The following is an 18,881-nucleotide window of genomic DNA, read 5'->3' on the forward strand; positions in this document are numbered from 1 at the left end:
GAGGAGGGGCTTTAGACAAATCTGTTTATTTTCCTTCCAGATACAATTGTTTCAAAACCAAATATAAAGTTGTACATAAAAATACAACTACAAGATCTGCTTTTGCTTTTGAAAAGTTTTGTATCCAACACAGACGACAAATACTTTAATGTATATCTACATACAAACAATAGCGAAAGCTATTGCATCAACATGAACCATGCTGTTCACAGTGGTAAAGGTTGTTCTTGCATGCTACATTGTACAACAATTGTAAGTGAAATAAACTTCTCTGTAAAAAGACATGTTTTTTGTAGCATTTTCAAAGTGGTTAGTGAAAAGAGTACTTACATTTTATAGTAGAACACTTTGGATTCTGAAGCATTAGAATCTTCCTTTCCCAAGATTGTTGTTAAAATATCTAACACTTCATGGCAGATATGTTTCAGTTCCCCCTCAACCTGTTTAATGAAAAAAATACAAACATTCACATTTGCCTTTTACAAAATACAGATGGATACAAATTTAGAATCAAATCATACTGAAATACTAAATAAGGCCACAGTTTTCTATGTTTTATTTATATATTCTGGTGTTTTCAATGGTTGCATACATATGATGATCTAGCTATCTACTAAATCCAAATCTCATACATGACCTAGTATTAAAGCACAATTTTCGCAATATTATCTACCGTCTTTCCAATTCCTGATTTTATTGTAATTGTTTATTATTTGAATTATTTTATGTTTCTGAATACACAATAACACAATTTGCATATAAATATTTCTACATGCTCAGTACTGTCAGGGTCACCTCAGCTTGAACTATTACGATGGATAGTTTACCTTGATGGAAAATCAAGTTTTTCTCATGAAAAATAAGATGCATCTCCACACTTGATGTTACTTAACATATTTTAAGCTTAAATTCATAAGGGAATATTATTGTTTATAATTTCTTTTAAAAAAAAATGGGAAAGAAAAGAAATTATTCTGACAATGACAGGTTTCTTCATGACTAAGTTACACCAAATATGACCGAAACATCTCTCTACAAACCTTTTTTTTGTAAGCGACAACGTTAATCCGTTGCTTGCTATTTTTTTCATCCGTTGCGTTCCCTTCAATTCTTGATAGTATTCTCCATGCTGCTCTTCTTGGTCCAATAGCATTTTTGTAGGCAACCGAGAACATGTTACGTTCTTCTACCGACATAGCTGGATCCATCTTTGCCACCTCGTTCATATCACTTATCATGTCTATTTGAAAGAAAAGTTAATGGATTAATTCATTTTTCATCAATCTCATCAATAGTTTACTTTTTGGTAGGTTAACAAGGAGAATTCTAGAAAGATTCTGTATTGTGGCAGCCATTGTAAATATGCTGAAAAGCAAAATTGTTTACAAGTGGAAATATTTCATCTAAAGCACTTAATTGCTTGACACATGTGCAAGTTAGTAGTAAAAATATTTATCTTCATCAGTACATGATTTGTAACTTTTGCACTGTTGTAGAGTTTATGAAACATTGCCTGAATGTCGACCATGTACAGGCAGGGCGTTTATTAACCTCAGGTAAAATACACAGCAAAATATTTTGAAACATTTTCTTCAGGTTGGTAATGTCAATAGAATAGAAGTTCTTACAACACAACCAGTAAAAGATTAGTGTGAAGTTTTGACGACTACACAGTCACCTTCATCAGACAAATGACCAGTGTGGTGTGACTATAGCACTGATGGTTCCATACCATCTCATACACTATATACGCCAGTGCTAGTACTATCCACACTGGTCATAGGCCTGTAGTGAAACATTTGAAGTGATCTTTCTAGATTAGTTTGAAATAGACAAAATTTGATTTCTTTTAATTTCAATTCATTTAATAAAAAACCAACCCAAATGAAATTAATGCTAAAATATTTAAACTTATGAAATTTTTTAATCTCCAGGTTTGACATATGGACAGGCAGTATTTCGATTAATTATCAGGATTCAAGAGTTGAGTCATCGACTCCTTAAAGTTTGTATCCAACTGAATGCTCTGACAAGTCCCTAAAATTTGGCCTTATAATAGGAGTTATTCGGACAAAGACAAAAATAAAATTGCAGATCATCAGAACTCTTCAAACTAGTGCTAAAGGCAAGAAAAACTACACTCTTTATTACTATTTTTTTTTTACATTATGCTGTATTATTTAGGTCAATTAAGATCAAAATTTTATCATTTATCAACGCCATTTATATGGAATAATTGTGTTAACAGGCACTACTTTTTACCAAACATTACAGATATAGGGATTTAGAAGGAGAATTGTTTGATGCCACTTCCATTGGTTGCCTAAACAACTGGCCATCCAAAGATTATTCAGGTTACATAAATGATACGATTAATTATCATGTTCATATCTTTAAAATTGTTCACAAATTCTGAAGTTGATTCAATTTTGCATGTTGTTATTCAGTTCTAGATTGTTCCTGTTTTTTACTTGCTCTCTTTGATGTTTTTGTTGAATTGCATATGTTACTCGTAAATATTTCAGGATGAATAACATGATCATTGATGCTCAGGTAGTTATAAAATTTCATATTAACTTAAAAACTTGATTTGAAACAAAATGTTCAATGTATTCAATTAACAAATATCTTTTATTATGACTTAATGTAAAACTTAAAGATGGACAAAAGTTCATTTGATCATGTATATACTAAATTAGAATAAAGTAATGTTTGCTACAAAACTGTCTGAACTGAAGATGAATTTTCAATTCTCTTTTATAATTCAATTATTTTAAATTGTTGAATAGACCAAATGTAAGTTACTCTGAAATCATCATAAACATGTCACTTTATTACACAGATTATGGTGTAGAGCAAGTAAATGTGATTGTCAGCCATTTTAAAGAAACACTCCAAAAGGCTGGAGTGGATGTGACAAACATACAAAGAGAATGGGCACTACTCAAAAGACTTTGTACAAGAGGTAAGGTATACCATATAGATAATAAATTTGCTGCTTTACACTTGAATGCCTTGATTAGAGACTATGAATTACATAGTGTTAAACATGGATTTTACATTTTATTTAAGATTTGGCTCCAAGGATTCTGACTGGGGGGGTATACACAGAACATTTCGGAATAGAGGTGTGGATAACATTCTGCATGTGATGGACCTTCTTCATAGCCTCCCCCCTACAAGTGTGTCAAATGAATCTAGTTTCAATCAAATGAAGTTAATTAAAACTGACAGGAGACAAAAACTAACTGAGCGCCACCTCAACAATGCCACGTTAGTACGACTGGAGAGTCCGTCAGTACCAGAGTTTGATCCAAAGTCAGGGCTCGACGTTAACGGTTGCCCGATTGCCCGGGGCAAGTAAAAATTGGTGTCAAGCAACATGATTTTACCAGTAATTTGATCGGGCAAGCATAAAACATTCAGCCAGATACGTGATCAAAGTCCAGTAGAAATATTGTATTTCGCTGTTGACTATGAAGCAAGTATACAGTATGTCGTTACATAAATTTGAAAGATCACGAAGGCCTAGTTGTTACTTGTTACTTCATTACCTTTTAAGAGACTGTAAGTAAAAGGCAATCGACAGGAACATAAGATAGTCTCTTTTTTTATTCAAATATATAGTGCAATGTTTACACTAGAGAAAAAACTTAATCATTCAATATCATTTGTATGGTCAAGTTACTTTCGGCAACGGGCATGTTGAAATTTAATAGCACTTGCCCAGCTTGGCAAGTACTAAAAAACAGTTAACGTCGAGGCCTGAAAATCAGCAATTGACGGATGGTATGTAATTTGTATTCAATTTCTTCATGATCAAGATGTATCTATTTACATGTTTTGTATCAGTGCTCACTGCTTGTAAATTATGACTGGCTACCATGTGTATAATCACAACATGATATATCAAATTATTTTTTCTTCAGATTTCACCTAAGGGACAGAGAAGGCACGTGTACTAAAAGAGGAAGAAAAGTGGTAGACAAGAGGAAACAGATGGCGCAGATAGTACAAGAAGATTTAAATGTTTATCAAAAGGAGAGTGAAATAGTTCAAGAGAATGAAATAGAGAGGGATAGGGAGTCACAGAATGAATGTGAGAGTGAAAGTGAGAATGACTGTGAACTGCAGGACAAAAGAGAGAATGACAAATGATTATAGAATTTGTTTATGAAGTTGAAACAGAAAATGATTCAATGTAATGAAAATATCAAAATGGAGTTTATCTTATATTATCGCAGCAATTTTTAAAAAATTATCACAATATTCATATATTTTTGTTCAGACTGACAGATTTTCATCCAGACTGACAGAATGTCTGAATCCGTCAGTCCAATTGTCTGACAGGATCTAAAAGTTTTCAGCATCTCTGCATATTCCTGTTTTATCTTGACAATAAACTCAGTTATATGTATCTAATAGTTTTTATCATTTGAATTTTGCATTTCTTGTCATACTTGCCTCCCTCAAAAATCGAAAGCAGAATTGGAGTTCACCAATTTCTACATACAACCATGCCTAACTGAAAAGTTTCACATTCATGTTTTGTGATGTCTCGAGACACCACAAAGAAAAGCAAGCAGCGTTACTGTAACAACTCGAGATGTCATGAATATAGCAGGAGTTAAAATGCAGTGTTGCTTGAATATTTATTCAAAACAAAACCATTTCACAGAACCTTATCGGAATGCTAAAATGCAATCAGTCCAGTATATATTATACAGAAACCAAAAAATCTATTAGGAAATTAGTACTGTTTGAATAACTTGGAAAACATAACATGGCTAAATTTTCACTATCATCACTGCTGAAAATGATATTTCTGTAGTGGAAATGCCGGTCAAGAACAATCAAAGTACTGAAAGTACTGGTATGCTAAGACCATTGAAAAAATAAGTGCTTTGTTATTAGCTTGCTATATACTGAAACCAACTATATGCAAGCAGTAAATCATTGCAGCCCATAAAAAATGACTAACAGATATCAGAAATAACAAGCATAGTAGTATTACTTATGCAATACATGTCCCAAGTAGGCTCAAAGATGCAATGATAGGGAAGTTGTCCATTTCTTTGGATACATTGTAGGAAATGTTGATCTTGGACACCATATTATCACTTTAAAGACTGCGTATCTTATTGGTTTAAGGCCATTAGTTAGACCATCATGCAAGTAACATGCTACATACAAATATTGGGCAGCTTCATTTTCCAGATTGTTTGTAAATGACTGCATAAGAGTGCCAATTTTCTAAAACAGATATGATATGTCACCATAACTAAAAATAGAAGATGCCTATTCTTCCGGAACACCTGGTCTTATTCTCCTTGTACTTTTTCAGGGAATCTTGAGAAGATATTGTCTTTGTTTCAATTTTACACTTGTTTTGCTGGTTCTACAATTCTGTTGACATGTTTATATATTCTTTGTTCTCTAAAACTTGTCGCAAGATATTTTATTCCTCTTGTATTATCATTTTTTACATCCTTACAGTGACCTTGAAATTTGCAAGATGTGAATATCTTTTAGGCTGTGAAATTTGATAGAAAAATGAGGGTAATGCAAAGAACACCCCCATGCATCTATCCGTTTTTTGACTGACCTTGATCTTTGACATCTGACCCTGAATTTCTAAAGAAATCGACTTCTCCCACAGCCTTAGCTATCTCCCCATGGTGACCTTTTGCACAGAAACATCCTCTGAAACACAGCGGCATGTGCACGTTCCCTAACATTCCTGCAAAGTTTTGTTGAAATTGGTCCACAAGTTCAGAAGTTGACTGACAAGCAAAACCCGTCTATATTGACCAGTTGCCATGGCAATCAATATTTCGAGGGAAAATGGTGCATGCACATCTACACATTGTCCTGAATATTACTGAAAAGTTTCATTGGAGTTGTCCAGACAAGATGTGTCTACAGACAGACAAACAGATGGATGGACTGATAGACAACCTGATTCCAGTTTACCCACCCTTTTGGTGGTATAAGAATGCACAAGAGTGCTTACAAATTCCATGTGGACAGACATTATGGAAAAATAATAACAATAATAATAATAATAATAATAAAAAAAAAAACATGATACAGATGCTTATATCTTGTTTTATTCAGTTTTTAGATACAGTATTCTTTCCGTGCTTTGATCAGCAATGTAATCTTGTCATGTCAATATCCTAGTACAAGATTGCATACACAAAATTGTTGTAGGTAGACTTTCAAGATACATAAAAAAATACATGCCTAGGTTTAAATGAAGGTTTTAAACAGAAGTCATATTAGATTTTTCTAGACAATTGTAAACTATAAACTCGGTATACAGCGATCTTTTCTACACATTTGTAAACAACAAACTCAGTATGCGGTGATCTTTTCTACAAAAAGTTTTTTTTTTATATATTGTATACACTAAACTCAGAAAAAAAAAAAATAAGTAAACCTTTCTATGTACACTACAAACTCAGTATACAGTGATCCTTTCTACACAAACTTGGTATAACTAGTGAATCTTTCTACTCAAGTAAATTGAAGATTGTATACAAATTTACTACAAATGCAGTTTACAATGATCTTTTCCACATTTTTTTAGCTTCCCCGATTTGTTGATTCTTCTTTTGTGATGGTAAATATACTGCCGCCTTTAGAGAGTACTGTGACATTAAAAGGCAATATGGTTGTTAGCATCTCCTCAAGTGATTAATCATCTTCAACATCTAATTGGAGGCCGGAAAGAAGGACGTTTTTCTCCACCATAAGGTCCTCAAATCCATTGTTGGTCACCATAGCCAATTCCAACTTAGAAGAATCAATAGAGATACCTTCTGCCATTCCAGATTTCATTTCTTCAGGGACATCCACTTGCTGAAAGAGAGTAAGGGAAATAAATAACTATATTTCATTATTGCTATGATTATGTGCAAGAAATATACACTTCTGTATAAGCTTATAGTCTTCCCAATAGGAGTCTATATTAAATATACTGTCAAATTATTAAGCGATGGACAGCTAGCAAAATGATAATATCTTGACCATGGTCATACAGAGATTGAATCATAAAATTAAATTTGTGTGATAAATCTGTGCAGTATGATATTTTATTTTGACGTTTGTATTTCAAAAATCATTTTGACTTGAAAAGTAATGTGTAATTTAATTAATTACATTGGACCGTCATGTAATGGTTATTTAATTTTGAAAATACCTGTAATGGCAATGCCATTTTCATACTGTAATTGTAATTTAATTAATTACATCATCATGTAATTGAACCAATGCCTGTTACAAACAGTAGCTGTCCTAACTGATCCTAAAATTAACTTTGGCTACGTCTATCACAAAATTAACTTTGGCTATGTCTATTACAAATGCCACATTTAGCTACAGTAGAGGTATTTCAAAAATGTACGTCATTGTAGCTGAAAGGACATAATTAATGGTTATTTAACCAGAACTACAGTTCTGAACAAACCACTACAAAGCCTGGTTAACTGTACTAAGAAAATGTCCTCTCAATTAATCAATTTCATTGATTATCAACATCTTATTGTTGTACTTCTGGTCACTTGAGTTTCTTAAAGTTTCAATTTGACTTTTAATGAGGCCCAAAGTAATAATACTGCAATGTCTTAATAAGCTCTTGATGGGTATTGGTTAGACTATTTATCCCATTTCATTCCATTCACCATGGAAACAAAACTCTAAAACACTTAAAAACAGTCGACAATTTATGACAAATATTGAGCCTAGGGCTGTGTAAAATTGATGAATCAAGTGTTGAACTGACAGTTGACGCAGTTGACATAATACTGAAATTTCTGAGATAAACAAATACAGTACATATATTAAAAGTTCAGGCATAATAAGAATTGTACCAATTACACTTTACACATTCACACTGGGACCTTACACTTTACACATTCACACTGGGACCTTACACTTTACATATTCACACTGGGACCTAACACTTTGCTAGGTTTATCCTAATCTTTATTAAAACACTTTCCGGGATTCAGATGTCAATTGACATCTTCATTATTCCCAATCTTTATATTGCAATCGTTCACATGCATCACTCTTCAACAGAATCAACGAGACATCATGTCAGAAAGACAAAAACTAAATTTAAACTAAAACTATAACTTCACTTGTAAACATTACAATTAGCATAGCTGTAGAGTTCCCGTACGATTTCATACCCTGGCCTTGAGGTACTTCTAAATTATCTCCGATCAGAAATTTGAAAGAGCTAGATCTACAATAGCACGGACAGTGACCGATATTTTAAAGTAAAATCGATATATTACACAGATAGATTCCTAGATCTATTCATGGTAGCGTAAGTAGTACAGTACAATCAGGGACCTATATATTAACATATATACGTCCCTGGTACAATATTACGGATAAGATTTTTTCTGTTTAATTTCCTATCTGTTGGGCCACTGACAGAAGTGACTGCAATGAGACCATTATGAAACGATCATTCAAAAATAAATTCATTTCAAAACACTGAAATACTCTCCGGAAGCAACAAAAATGTGCTAGATGCTTACATAACATTTTTCAAATGCATACTGCTTCAAAGGAAGAGTCTTGAAAATATTTTGAAAAAAGTGCCCAGCTTGCGCGTCGCCGTCGAGCCTAAATTCAATACATGCGATAGCTCATTTCAAATGAATTTTTGCAAAAAATGTAATTGCTAGTTCAGTATAAGTATTGACTTTAGATTCAGCTTATATATTTATATATAGTGATACTTACCTACATAAAATACCCGCCATCTTCTTTCTGCCGCCGTCTTCTTTCAGGGTCCAGCAGCAAAGAGCACCCCGGCTGTTTCCGTCAAAATTTTATGCTACTCTAAATCATTCTTATTTTAGTTTCATTCTTATTTTCAACTACATATTTCAGTATTTTCAAAAGTTTTCAACAGTATTAAACGGGATGAAAATTTTCGAAAAAGAAAAAAAAAGAAAGATATATGACACCCACAATGCATCGCGCGGAAAAGAAAGTTAAGCCACCATATTGACATCGCCTCGCAAAATTTACCACCATAAAACGTGAGTCTTTGTCATTGTATTTACAAATTTCGATGTCTGATTATCATTAATACACAACACAAAACGTTTTCTTGATGTACAAGTAACGAAGAAAATGTCGATAAGGTTGTTTCATTGAATGACTGGCATCAGCAACTTGTAGGGGCGATAATCCAATTATTACGGTAATGTCCGGCAGATGGAGTAGGAGTAAATTCGATTTATGAACCAATGAAAACGAAGTACTGATACTCGGGGCCAGGGGCGACAGCAACATGCTGAAGAGCATTGAAAATGCTCTTAGCATAAAAAGCAAGCAATGTAACCCTTTCATATCCAGAACCATCAATGTTTATAGCAATTATGATAATTTGATGTTCAGGGTTAGAAAAATCCACTCGTCTGCTCGTCTAGATGAGTCAAAGCTACTTGCGAGTGAGTGATTTGTTTCAGCTGCTTGTCCTGCAGGCAAGTTAAATTTGTAGTTCTGACTATTGAATATTCCATAATAAATGACGTTTATCAACTTAAACACTCTTAAAACTAATTTAAATCCACAGATAGTCGATCAAATACATTGATGTAGTATCCTTGTTTACACCACGTGTCAAGACTTGGGCTGATCAAGACTACACGAAAACCTATTACATCACCACAAATGTTGTAAACAAGGTTGTTTTTTGTGTACGTAGTAACTGTCAAAAAGCTGATGTTCTCGCTCGCGTTAACAGTGAATTAGATATGAGTAAAACAATAAAAGCAAGCGTTTTGTACAAACATTTGATATAGAAATTGATAATAAGATTTGTGTTCCTTAATTTATGTTTTGCTGCCTTTTTTTCTTCAGGTGAGTGAATATTGGATTCGGGCAAGCAAATTTCAAGTTTCACTTGCCTGACGGACAAGTAGCTGAAAAATACAAGACATAGAATGAAATTCCAAAGCTATACATTTCTTCAATGGTGTACGTAGCATTTCTTAAAGTGTACCCTGAGAGTAATTTTATATTTAAATATAATGTTAAGAATGCCGTAAAAATAATAATAATGAAAACCCCGTCAAAATCCGTCGCCCCAGTGTCGAGTTATTAAAGCTCAAAGTTGTCGATTTTCACCTGTCCGCCCAGACCTAATCAGCCGAATCGTCATTTCCGCGGAATCGAGGTTCTTCTACTCGTGACTAAAGTTCAACAGAAATGGCAGTCAACATGACTGACAGTGACAACGACACCGCAACTGAGAGCGATTTGAGCATGAGTTTTGAGGAGTCTGATTATGGTGTGAATGATATGTCTGAAGACGGAATCCAGCCCTACCCATTTGAACTGGAATTACAAGACGATGTATCCAGTGAGGAGGAAAATGACCCTTCGAAAAGTGACGATCGCTTGGGCAACATAGATTGGCACATACTTCACTGGGTCTCACCAGTAGTCGTGAAAGTAGTCAAACAGTGAATCGTCGTTTCAAAGAAACAAAATAAAATTGGGTGTGGTTTTGGACTAATTTTACTATCTTCAAGTCTCAATCAACAATTTCTGACGTCGGGAAATCGCGTTTGTGCAAGACTATGCATACATTCACGAGGTGTCAGGAATTTTCTTACCGAAGAAGTTTCGTCCGAGGGGAATTTTTCTTTCCAGGGAATTTTCGTAGCACTATGGATATATATAGATAGGGTGTCAACAACCAATTATAACGCCCTCCGCTGTGTTAATAATAAAAATTTGATGTTTTAGAAGTTTAAACATTTATTTGACTGGTTTTTACCCGAGCACTGGTACGCGTCTGTTGTTAGCCGACAGGCGTGTCGCCTCACAGGTGTCACAATTGTTTTTTCCAGCCACAGAGGTGCTAATTACCTACCCTGGCACAGGTGTGATTATGAGTTTAGATGACATCTCTACACTGTGAACTGTTTTCAAATCAAGATTGGTGATCTTATTGTTATTTTTACGATCGCAAAATTAATAACTAAACAACATCGTCTGCTGGAAGATCTAAAAACCAAATACACCTTATACAAACAACATACACACATAACCTATTCTATAAATTCTAATAATTCTATTCTATACTATATAATAGTAGTATGAAAATTCTCGGGGTGAAAATTCCCGTGACCCATTCACGACTAGGCCTTCTCCGAGTATTAGGAGTTCACGATTACGAAGGAATAATATTCCTATGACCGCCCAAGTCATAGGCTAGCCTATCAATTTAAAATGTTTAGTTGTAGAATTAATAACAAAATATCAACCTAACAAATATACTTTTATTTAATCAACAATCAGTTTTATTTATTGACGTCATGCATCGGCACCCCATCCGTGTTAGTGTTAGGACAACCATACACACCGCTTCCCTCCTCGATAGGAAGCCATTTTAGCGGATTCACCTAATTCACCAACCCCTCGTTCACTACCTTAGATATTGCGAAGATGTGAAGTACTTTCACGTAAATAAACAAAGAAATTACCATGGAAAATCCCAAAATAGATCACAATCACATGTAGCACAGTAAAAACAATATGGCTGCATCAACAAAAGCGTTGAACTTATGACGTCACAGGTTTGGGTGCCCGAAAACGAGGTCAACGCCTCTCAGCCAAAGGTGTGTTTTTCAGAAAAGTTGCAATTTCTCAGCAACGGAACATTCCACGGCATTCGCGTTTTCGGCATAGTGTATTTCATGTACAGAACTATTTTTCAAGGTCAACATAGCTGACCTCTCAGGGTACACTTTAATTTTGCAAAGATACCAAGATTATGTTATTGGGTGTCTGCTTTAGTCAGCTTTACAATGTCCCTAGTTAACTGGCATCTGCTTTTTCTCAACATTACTATCTTCCTTGCATGAAGGAAAAGTAATTGTCAACAACTACTTTCTTTTATTATCTATTTATTAAGTATTTATTTTCTAACAATAGCTCTAGACATGATGAAAAATGTTACTGAAGAAAAATGCATTTAAATTACTTGCAATTTTATTTTGCTTACAACATTTTTTCTACTGCTAACCTATATATGGATCTACACATATATACAACAGATGGAAGAGAATGTTATTACGATATTTAAATTTTAAACACATTTTCTTCCTATAAAACATAAGTTTTCAACTGGCTACGGAAGCAGGATCAAAGTGACGGAATAATGCGATAACAGCCCGACCAAAGAACTATCGCATATTTGAAGGATGAGTCAGAACATGATTTTACACAAAGTCAACAGCGTTCAATTCGTTCGACGATACAAAATAAAATATCCACGGGGACAAGAAATGACGTATTTTAGAACTACTGAGATCGAGCGCAATTAAGAGAAAATATGCGGGATGTGTGTATTAGGACCTACTGCAAGTGCCCTTCCCATTCCATCACCCCCTGCCCCCTTTCGATTTACCTTTGTGTATTGTTATTTTCCAAGTCAATAAACAGAAATGTATCGCCGATTACTTAGAATATGTTCACCCCGCTACAAGACAATGATACATATGAAAATGAACAATCTTAAATGTTTATTATCCGAATTTGTTTTCTAAATTCATGAATGACAGTTCGTATACTCATTAAAGATGGTGACTGTCAGTTGCCGTAATAATATCCATGGACACACCAATTTTAGACATTTGTTTCAAGTACAGCACAATAAATGCTAATAACGAAAATGTTGGAATGACACAATGGGTACAAATAAACGATTTTTCAGCGTCATGTTTGACAAGCATTTCTAAATATTCTGTCGCTAGGCGGAGGACTAAGTTTCATCATGTTGCTCCTAGTTATGACATTCAACAAATCCCTCCGAACATTTTTTACCTTCATATCTCGCGGCCTGTTCAGCCAATTTACTTCTATATACTAATTCTTCCCGTTCAACCATTTTGATGCTCTAAATTCCTCGGTGAAGCTGGATTTCCGATGAAATCAACAGGAAGTTCGCGATTAAGAGGAAATGGCCCCTAAAAAGTAGTCCACCTGAAAAATTCGATAGGTTATGTATTCATGCGTCCTACTAATGTCAGGAATTCCTGCCAATGAATGGCAGGAAAGTCAGGAAATGGCAGGAATGCATGTTAGTGGATTAAGTTTGTGTTTTATGAATTAAAATAAACAATTCTAAGTTAATTAAAGTATTTTACATTTTATTTTAATGTTTTACAGATTTTATTATATTTTAGATTGCACTTTGAGAACTAATGTGCAAGTCGTGATAAGTAGGCCTACTACTATAGTAAGTAATGGCGGCCGTCGATATTCATGGTAATATCGACACTTTATTGAAATGATTTTTGATGATCAAATATTTGAATTGATCTCAATGCAGGTGATCCTAGGAAGATGATATGGGGTTTATATAGATCTATTTGAATTTAATTATGTTTTCGTATTGTTTACCAAGATATAGATCTACAGCCAGTAGGCTACGGCAGTACGGTAATCCTGTCATTCATGACAATCGACTCGATCGACTCCTCCGTGAATCACTCATGTTCCTGGCTATCATATCTAAAATTGTGAGTGATAATGCCAATGATGTAAAGAATTAAATTTGATTTTTCATTTTAGAGAGTACAGTCATGTACAGTCACCTAAATCATCTGTAGTATATCGTGTATTGTAGCCTACGTATGTACGGCTTTTACCTAGTAAAGGGCGATAAATCTTACATGTTCACAATCATTAATACTAAATATGACACTGAAATAAAGTGACAAAACATGTGTAAGATTCTATATAAAGGTATTAATAAACTCTTATATTGTGATAAACTATATTAATCTTGTTTACTTCCCCTGTACTTTGTTTTATTAGTAAAATACCTACTAGATCTAAAATACATAGAAACAATTTATATTGAATTAGATCTGCATTCTACACATTAAACATGTTAAACTGAATAAGTGTAATTGAATGTGTAACATGAAACTATAATTTACAATATAATGATGCATTATAGGGGAAATATACAGGATAATTAAATCTCTGTACATATACAACAGGTCAGTAAAATTACTTTATTGATATTGATATTATTAAATAGTGCATATATTTTATGTATACAAAACAATGGTTACTTTTCTAGACATTTATGTAGCCCTGAAAAGGGCTGTTTTGGTTATTTTATTATGCAGTTGGTTTGCATAAAATTCTTCTGATCCTGTTGCCATACTTGATGATTCCTGTGTTTCTTCTATCTGATGTGTGTGTCTGTAAGTGGACCTGGTCTGGTAAAAAATCTTGTGGGTACTTGATGTCATCGAATGTGATGAAGTCAGTGTAAAATTTCTTCTTTAGGAGCTTGTTTACTTGTTTTCTTTGTCTGTCAAAGCTGTCTTTTGTTAACCCCAGAGATTTTGTGAAGTTCCCTCTTGTTAGTATTTCCCCAATAAAAACACAATGAACCCCTATGTTGTGGAAATGTGCAACTAGAGTGCACATTCTGTCAAAGATGTCCCTTGGTGTTGATGTAGTTGTTATGTCGTTCCCGCCTATCTGTACAAATACTGTGTTGGGTTTGTGTCTGGCAACTGTGTTGAGTAGTTCAGGATCCATTCTATCTGTACGAAGTCCCCCCTTCCCACAAAATACTGTGCATACTCCTGGAACGTGAAGATCTCCATCTGAAAACCTCCTTAGTCGTTCAATAAAACTGCTTCCAAACAAGACGGTTACTGCCATGATTGTTGTATCACAAAAAATTTTCCCTTCATTTATGTGATTTGATAATTATTGACCCATACTATGATTAGCTTGGGATAAGTGTTCACTTTCTTTTTTTTTTAACTTTTATAAACCAATTATTAAAATGATACATTTAGGTGTCATCAAACATCATGTATTCAGCTTCTAATGTGTCATTATCATGAGTGATTGTTTATTAAGGGAAATCAATTCAGGAGTTTATTGATTACTAAATAATAACTGTTAAAGCCATGCATGCACTGTTGTTTGGACAGGTGAGACACTCCTCAGGTGAGCTGTCAGCCACTCTTGTTTATTCAAGTGATCACTAATAATTGCTAATAGGAGCAAATTTGTTGTCTGGCAGTACCTGTTGCTTTTATTTAGTGATTAAGTAATCAACACTGATTTTTTGAATACTTTTTAACATGAATGAAAACAATTCAGTAAAAATTATATCATATAAATATGGGCATTTCACTCAGTACATATCATACCCATTGCAGAACCCTAACAGGTAACATATTGTTCATTTCTTTTTAGTGCTTTTTATCAACTGTGTACATAATTCAGGTAAAATATTGATTGTGTTATTTTTGTTTAGACTTTTAGTGCTGTCAATTATGTCTGTCCTTGTAGCTGGTGATTCGCAGGCAAAATATTTTGATAGTTATCTTTCTGAAAATGATGGTGCTAAGGTGTTGTTTAGGAGTTATGGGAAAATAGGAAATATTTGGGGATTGATCAGGGATGTTGTGTGTCATCATGATGTGCTGGTTATTCATAGTGGTAAAGACAATCTGTCGGGTGGAGATAGTGTTTCGGATATTCTTAGGTCATTTCAAAGTCTTGTTGAGAAAATTTGGCATGGTCATCCTGATATGCACATAGTGATATCAGGAATTCTTCCAAGAGGGCAAAATTTACATGGGAATGTTTTGGTGAAGCATTCATATTTGGAGGGTATAAATGATAAGGCTAGGCAGATTAACAGGGCTTTGGCAACAATTTGTGGCAAATATAGGCAGTTATCATTCATAGGTCATGGATATTTTTCGCAGGGAGGATTGTTGAAGAGGTCATTTTTAAGTAGAGATGGACTGCATCTTAGTGTAGATGGTAGTAGACAGGTTGTGAAAACGATGATGGACTGTGTTTGTTTTGTCAGGAAAAGATTTATTTGGCCTTGTTTAAATTCAATTTGGGATCAAGAGTGTGAAATAGTTACTAGTAGTTCAAAAGAGGAAAGTTCAAAACTGGTTAGTTCAAAACTGGTTAGTTCAAAACAGGTTACTTCAAAACAGGTTACTTCAAAACAGGCTAGTTCAAAACAGGTTAGTTCAACTCAGGATAGTTCAAATCAGGAAAGTTCAAAACAGGATTGTTCAAAACAGGATTGTTCAAAACAGGATTGTTCAAATCAGGATAGTTCATATTATTGCAGCTAAGTTATCAATTGGTTTAGATTGTTCTGTGAAAAAACGTACAATTAATCTGAAACAGTTATGTAAGAATTCACACAAAAAATCTGACAAAAAATCTGGAAGAAAAAGACCTCGTGATCTGGATGTAGAAGTAATACCAGCCCCTGATTCAAAAGTAATGAAATTAGATAATAGTGAAGACTCCATGGACACTGAATGTATAAAATCTAAGAAAAAGTTACAATTTGATGAACAACCACAAATTAAAACAATAACTCCAAATTCTTCTAGAAAAGATCCATCTGAAATACAAACTATTATTGAAAACACAATAAATAACACTCAAATTTCTTCTGAAACCGTTAGGTCTGAAATACCAGCTATTATTAAAAACAATGAAAACATACATAAAATAGATCATACTACAAATACTCGTACAACTACATGTAAACAGCTCAAATTACCTGTCAAAAAAAGAGATTTTCCAAACAACAACAAAAAACCTTGGGTAGGAACTCTGACAAAATGGCACAAAGCTAAAATTGAAAATAATGGATGGTTATGTTCAGATATAATGGAAAATGTACATAGTATTTTATCGCGTCAATTTCCCACTTTCAATGGTTTTCAACATACAACATTTGCACCAGTAAAAACATCTGAAGGAAAACGGACAATGAACAGTGAATTCCAACCACAAACATCTCCCTCAGGACAGATACATCATAATGGTAAACAACACTGGGTGACATCAGTTCAGTCTCAAGATGGAACAATTTATGTTTTTGATAGTTTACAGAGTGACAAATCAGACAATACAGTATCTGACTCATTACAAATACAACTTTCTTCAATTTATGGACCTTGTGGTAGTACCTGATGTACAACAACAAGAAAATGGTTTTGATTGTGGTCTTTTTGCAATTGCACATTTTGTTGAATATTGTTTTTCAAATTTCACAGGTTCTAAAAAGGTAAACTTCTGCACACAGTATCTCAGACGGCATTTAATTACTTGTTTAGAAAATCAATCTTTCAAACCTTTCCCACAAATAAAATATAAATCTAAAGCTGAACCAAAACATAAAACTGTTAAAATTGAATGTAATTGTAGTTGTGGTAAACCGGACTGTATAGAAGACATGATTGGATGTGACTGGACAAAAGGTAAAAAACAGTGTGTAAATTGGAAACATCGGAGTTGTGTAGAAGATTTGACAGAGAAGGGAGACTGGTTTTGCGACTTTCATCGAAACACATAAAATCTGAATCTGTAGTGTATTATAATTTGATCTCTAGGTAATTTCAGTATTTGATAAAATCCAGTTGCAGATCGGCTTGTCACACCGTAATGTGGCCTATTTTATAGGTAGAACTTTCTGTATCTTGGATTAAATAAAACTATTTTTGTTACATTCTATTAATTTGGTGTTTTTTTTTTGGGGGGGGGGGGATTGTTGCATATTTTCAGGGTTTCAGGTATATAATTCTTCTTATGGTGTATTGTGTTTTTTAGGTGGAGTTTCAGGTATTACTATTTTTGCCATTTTTATATTATCAATAGATCTATAGTTTGTCTCAAAATTATTTGTCACAGTCATTTCGATAGTTTTGGACTAGAAAGGAATGTCGTAGAAAGCTGAAATTTGGACACATACTTTCCTATGTGGCAGCATTTTGTTTTCTTTTCAAATTCTGATGTTGTTATCAGTATTTCGACATTTATAATAAAAAGTATGTTTTACTATAGGACGTCCCATTGACTTTCTGAAGAAATACGGTGTCCCAGAGGAGGCATAACAATATCATTGTCACATTATTTGGCATTAATTCTTAATCATATTGCATAAGCATCATTATTGCCAAATATCAATGTTCTAGGATATTTCTAAGTTGTCTTTTCAAAGACCACTGAAATTTCTGTGACAAAACATTTTGAGACAAACTAGTGAATTTTTATCAGTAATCAAATTTGGTAATTTTAAAGTATAAAGTTTTTGTTATTTCTATTAGAACACAGAATAAATTATTATTTATAAAAAAAAAGCAATATGGACTCTTGGTAGAACTACGTCCCCGTCGTTGAGTCTGGTAACATTTGAAGAAAAAATTCAAATGGCTAAATGTTCTACACAGCAATAATCAAAATGTGCAGGTCAAAAGTATGTAGACCTGTCCGAGTTATGTCCCTTCCTGCCACTAGCGTGAGATAAACAAAGTCAGATATTCGAAGCCTGGTTCGTAAAAATAACAATAATTTCAATTATTATATTTCACAAATTTGTGAACAAAACACTCACTTTTCACATATTTCTCACAAACAAACAGAATGCCTGAATAAAACAAACGACTTGTGATGTTTGAGGTTGCCCACTCGCGGTTGCAGGGCCCTATCATGGCCTATGCCGCGGTGTACATATGTTAGTAAACACGTTAAAAAATTTCTTTAAATGCTTAAAATACACCAAAAACATTACAAAAATGTATTATTTGAAGTAATTTTAAGGTTTGAATACGATACGAAATACTGTTAGCTTAAACACGGAGCAATGTAAGTTTCCTGCCATTTCCTGACTTTCCTGCCATTCAATGGCAGAATTCCTGACATTGGTATTCATGCGCACAGACGCAAGTCTATTCGTGATAGTGACAATTTGCGCCTAAATTATGTATCGCATATATTCACTGCCTGCCCTGTCCGGTATTTTCATTGCAAATTTTGCACAG

General features: G+C 33.9%; 1 protein-coding gene across 1 annotated transcript; it reads right to left on the reverse strand.

Annotated features, from left to right (window-relative positions):
- Positions 1-227: 227 nt before the first annotated feature.
- On the reverse strand, positions 228-13,036 carry LOC132559110 (14-3-3 protein epsilon-like). The gene is made up of 3 exons (XM_060223722.1): positions 12,865-13,036; positions 1,041-1,240; positions 228-440 (listed from the first exon to the last, which is right to left on the reverse strand). The coding sequence occupies exons 1-3, from the start codon at positions 12,926-12,928 to the stop codon at positions 327-329; spliced, it is 378 nt and encodes a 125-aa protein (XP_060079705.1). The 5' UTR covers positions 12,929-13,036; the 3' UTR covers positions 228-326.
- Between the last annotated feature and the right edge of the window lie 5,845 nt (positions 13,037-18,881).

This window comes from Ylistrum balloti, unplaced genomic scaffold (assembly GCF_031769215.1).
Source record: "Ylistrum balloti isolate Yb309-2 unplaced genomic scaffold, AGI_CSIRO_Ybal_v1 Utg370856, whole genome shotgun sequence".
Taxonomy (NCBI): domain Eukaryota; kingdom Metazoa; phylum Mollusca; class Bivalvia; order Pectinida; family Pectinidae; genus Ylistrum; species Ylistrum balloti.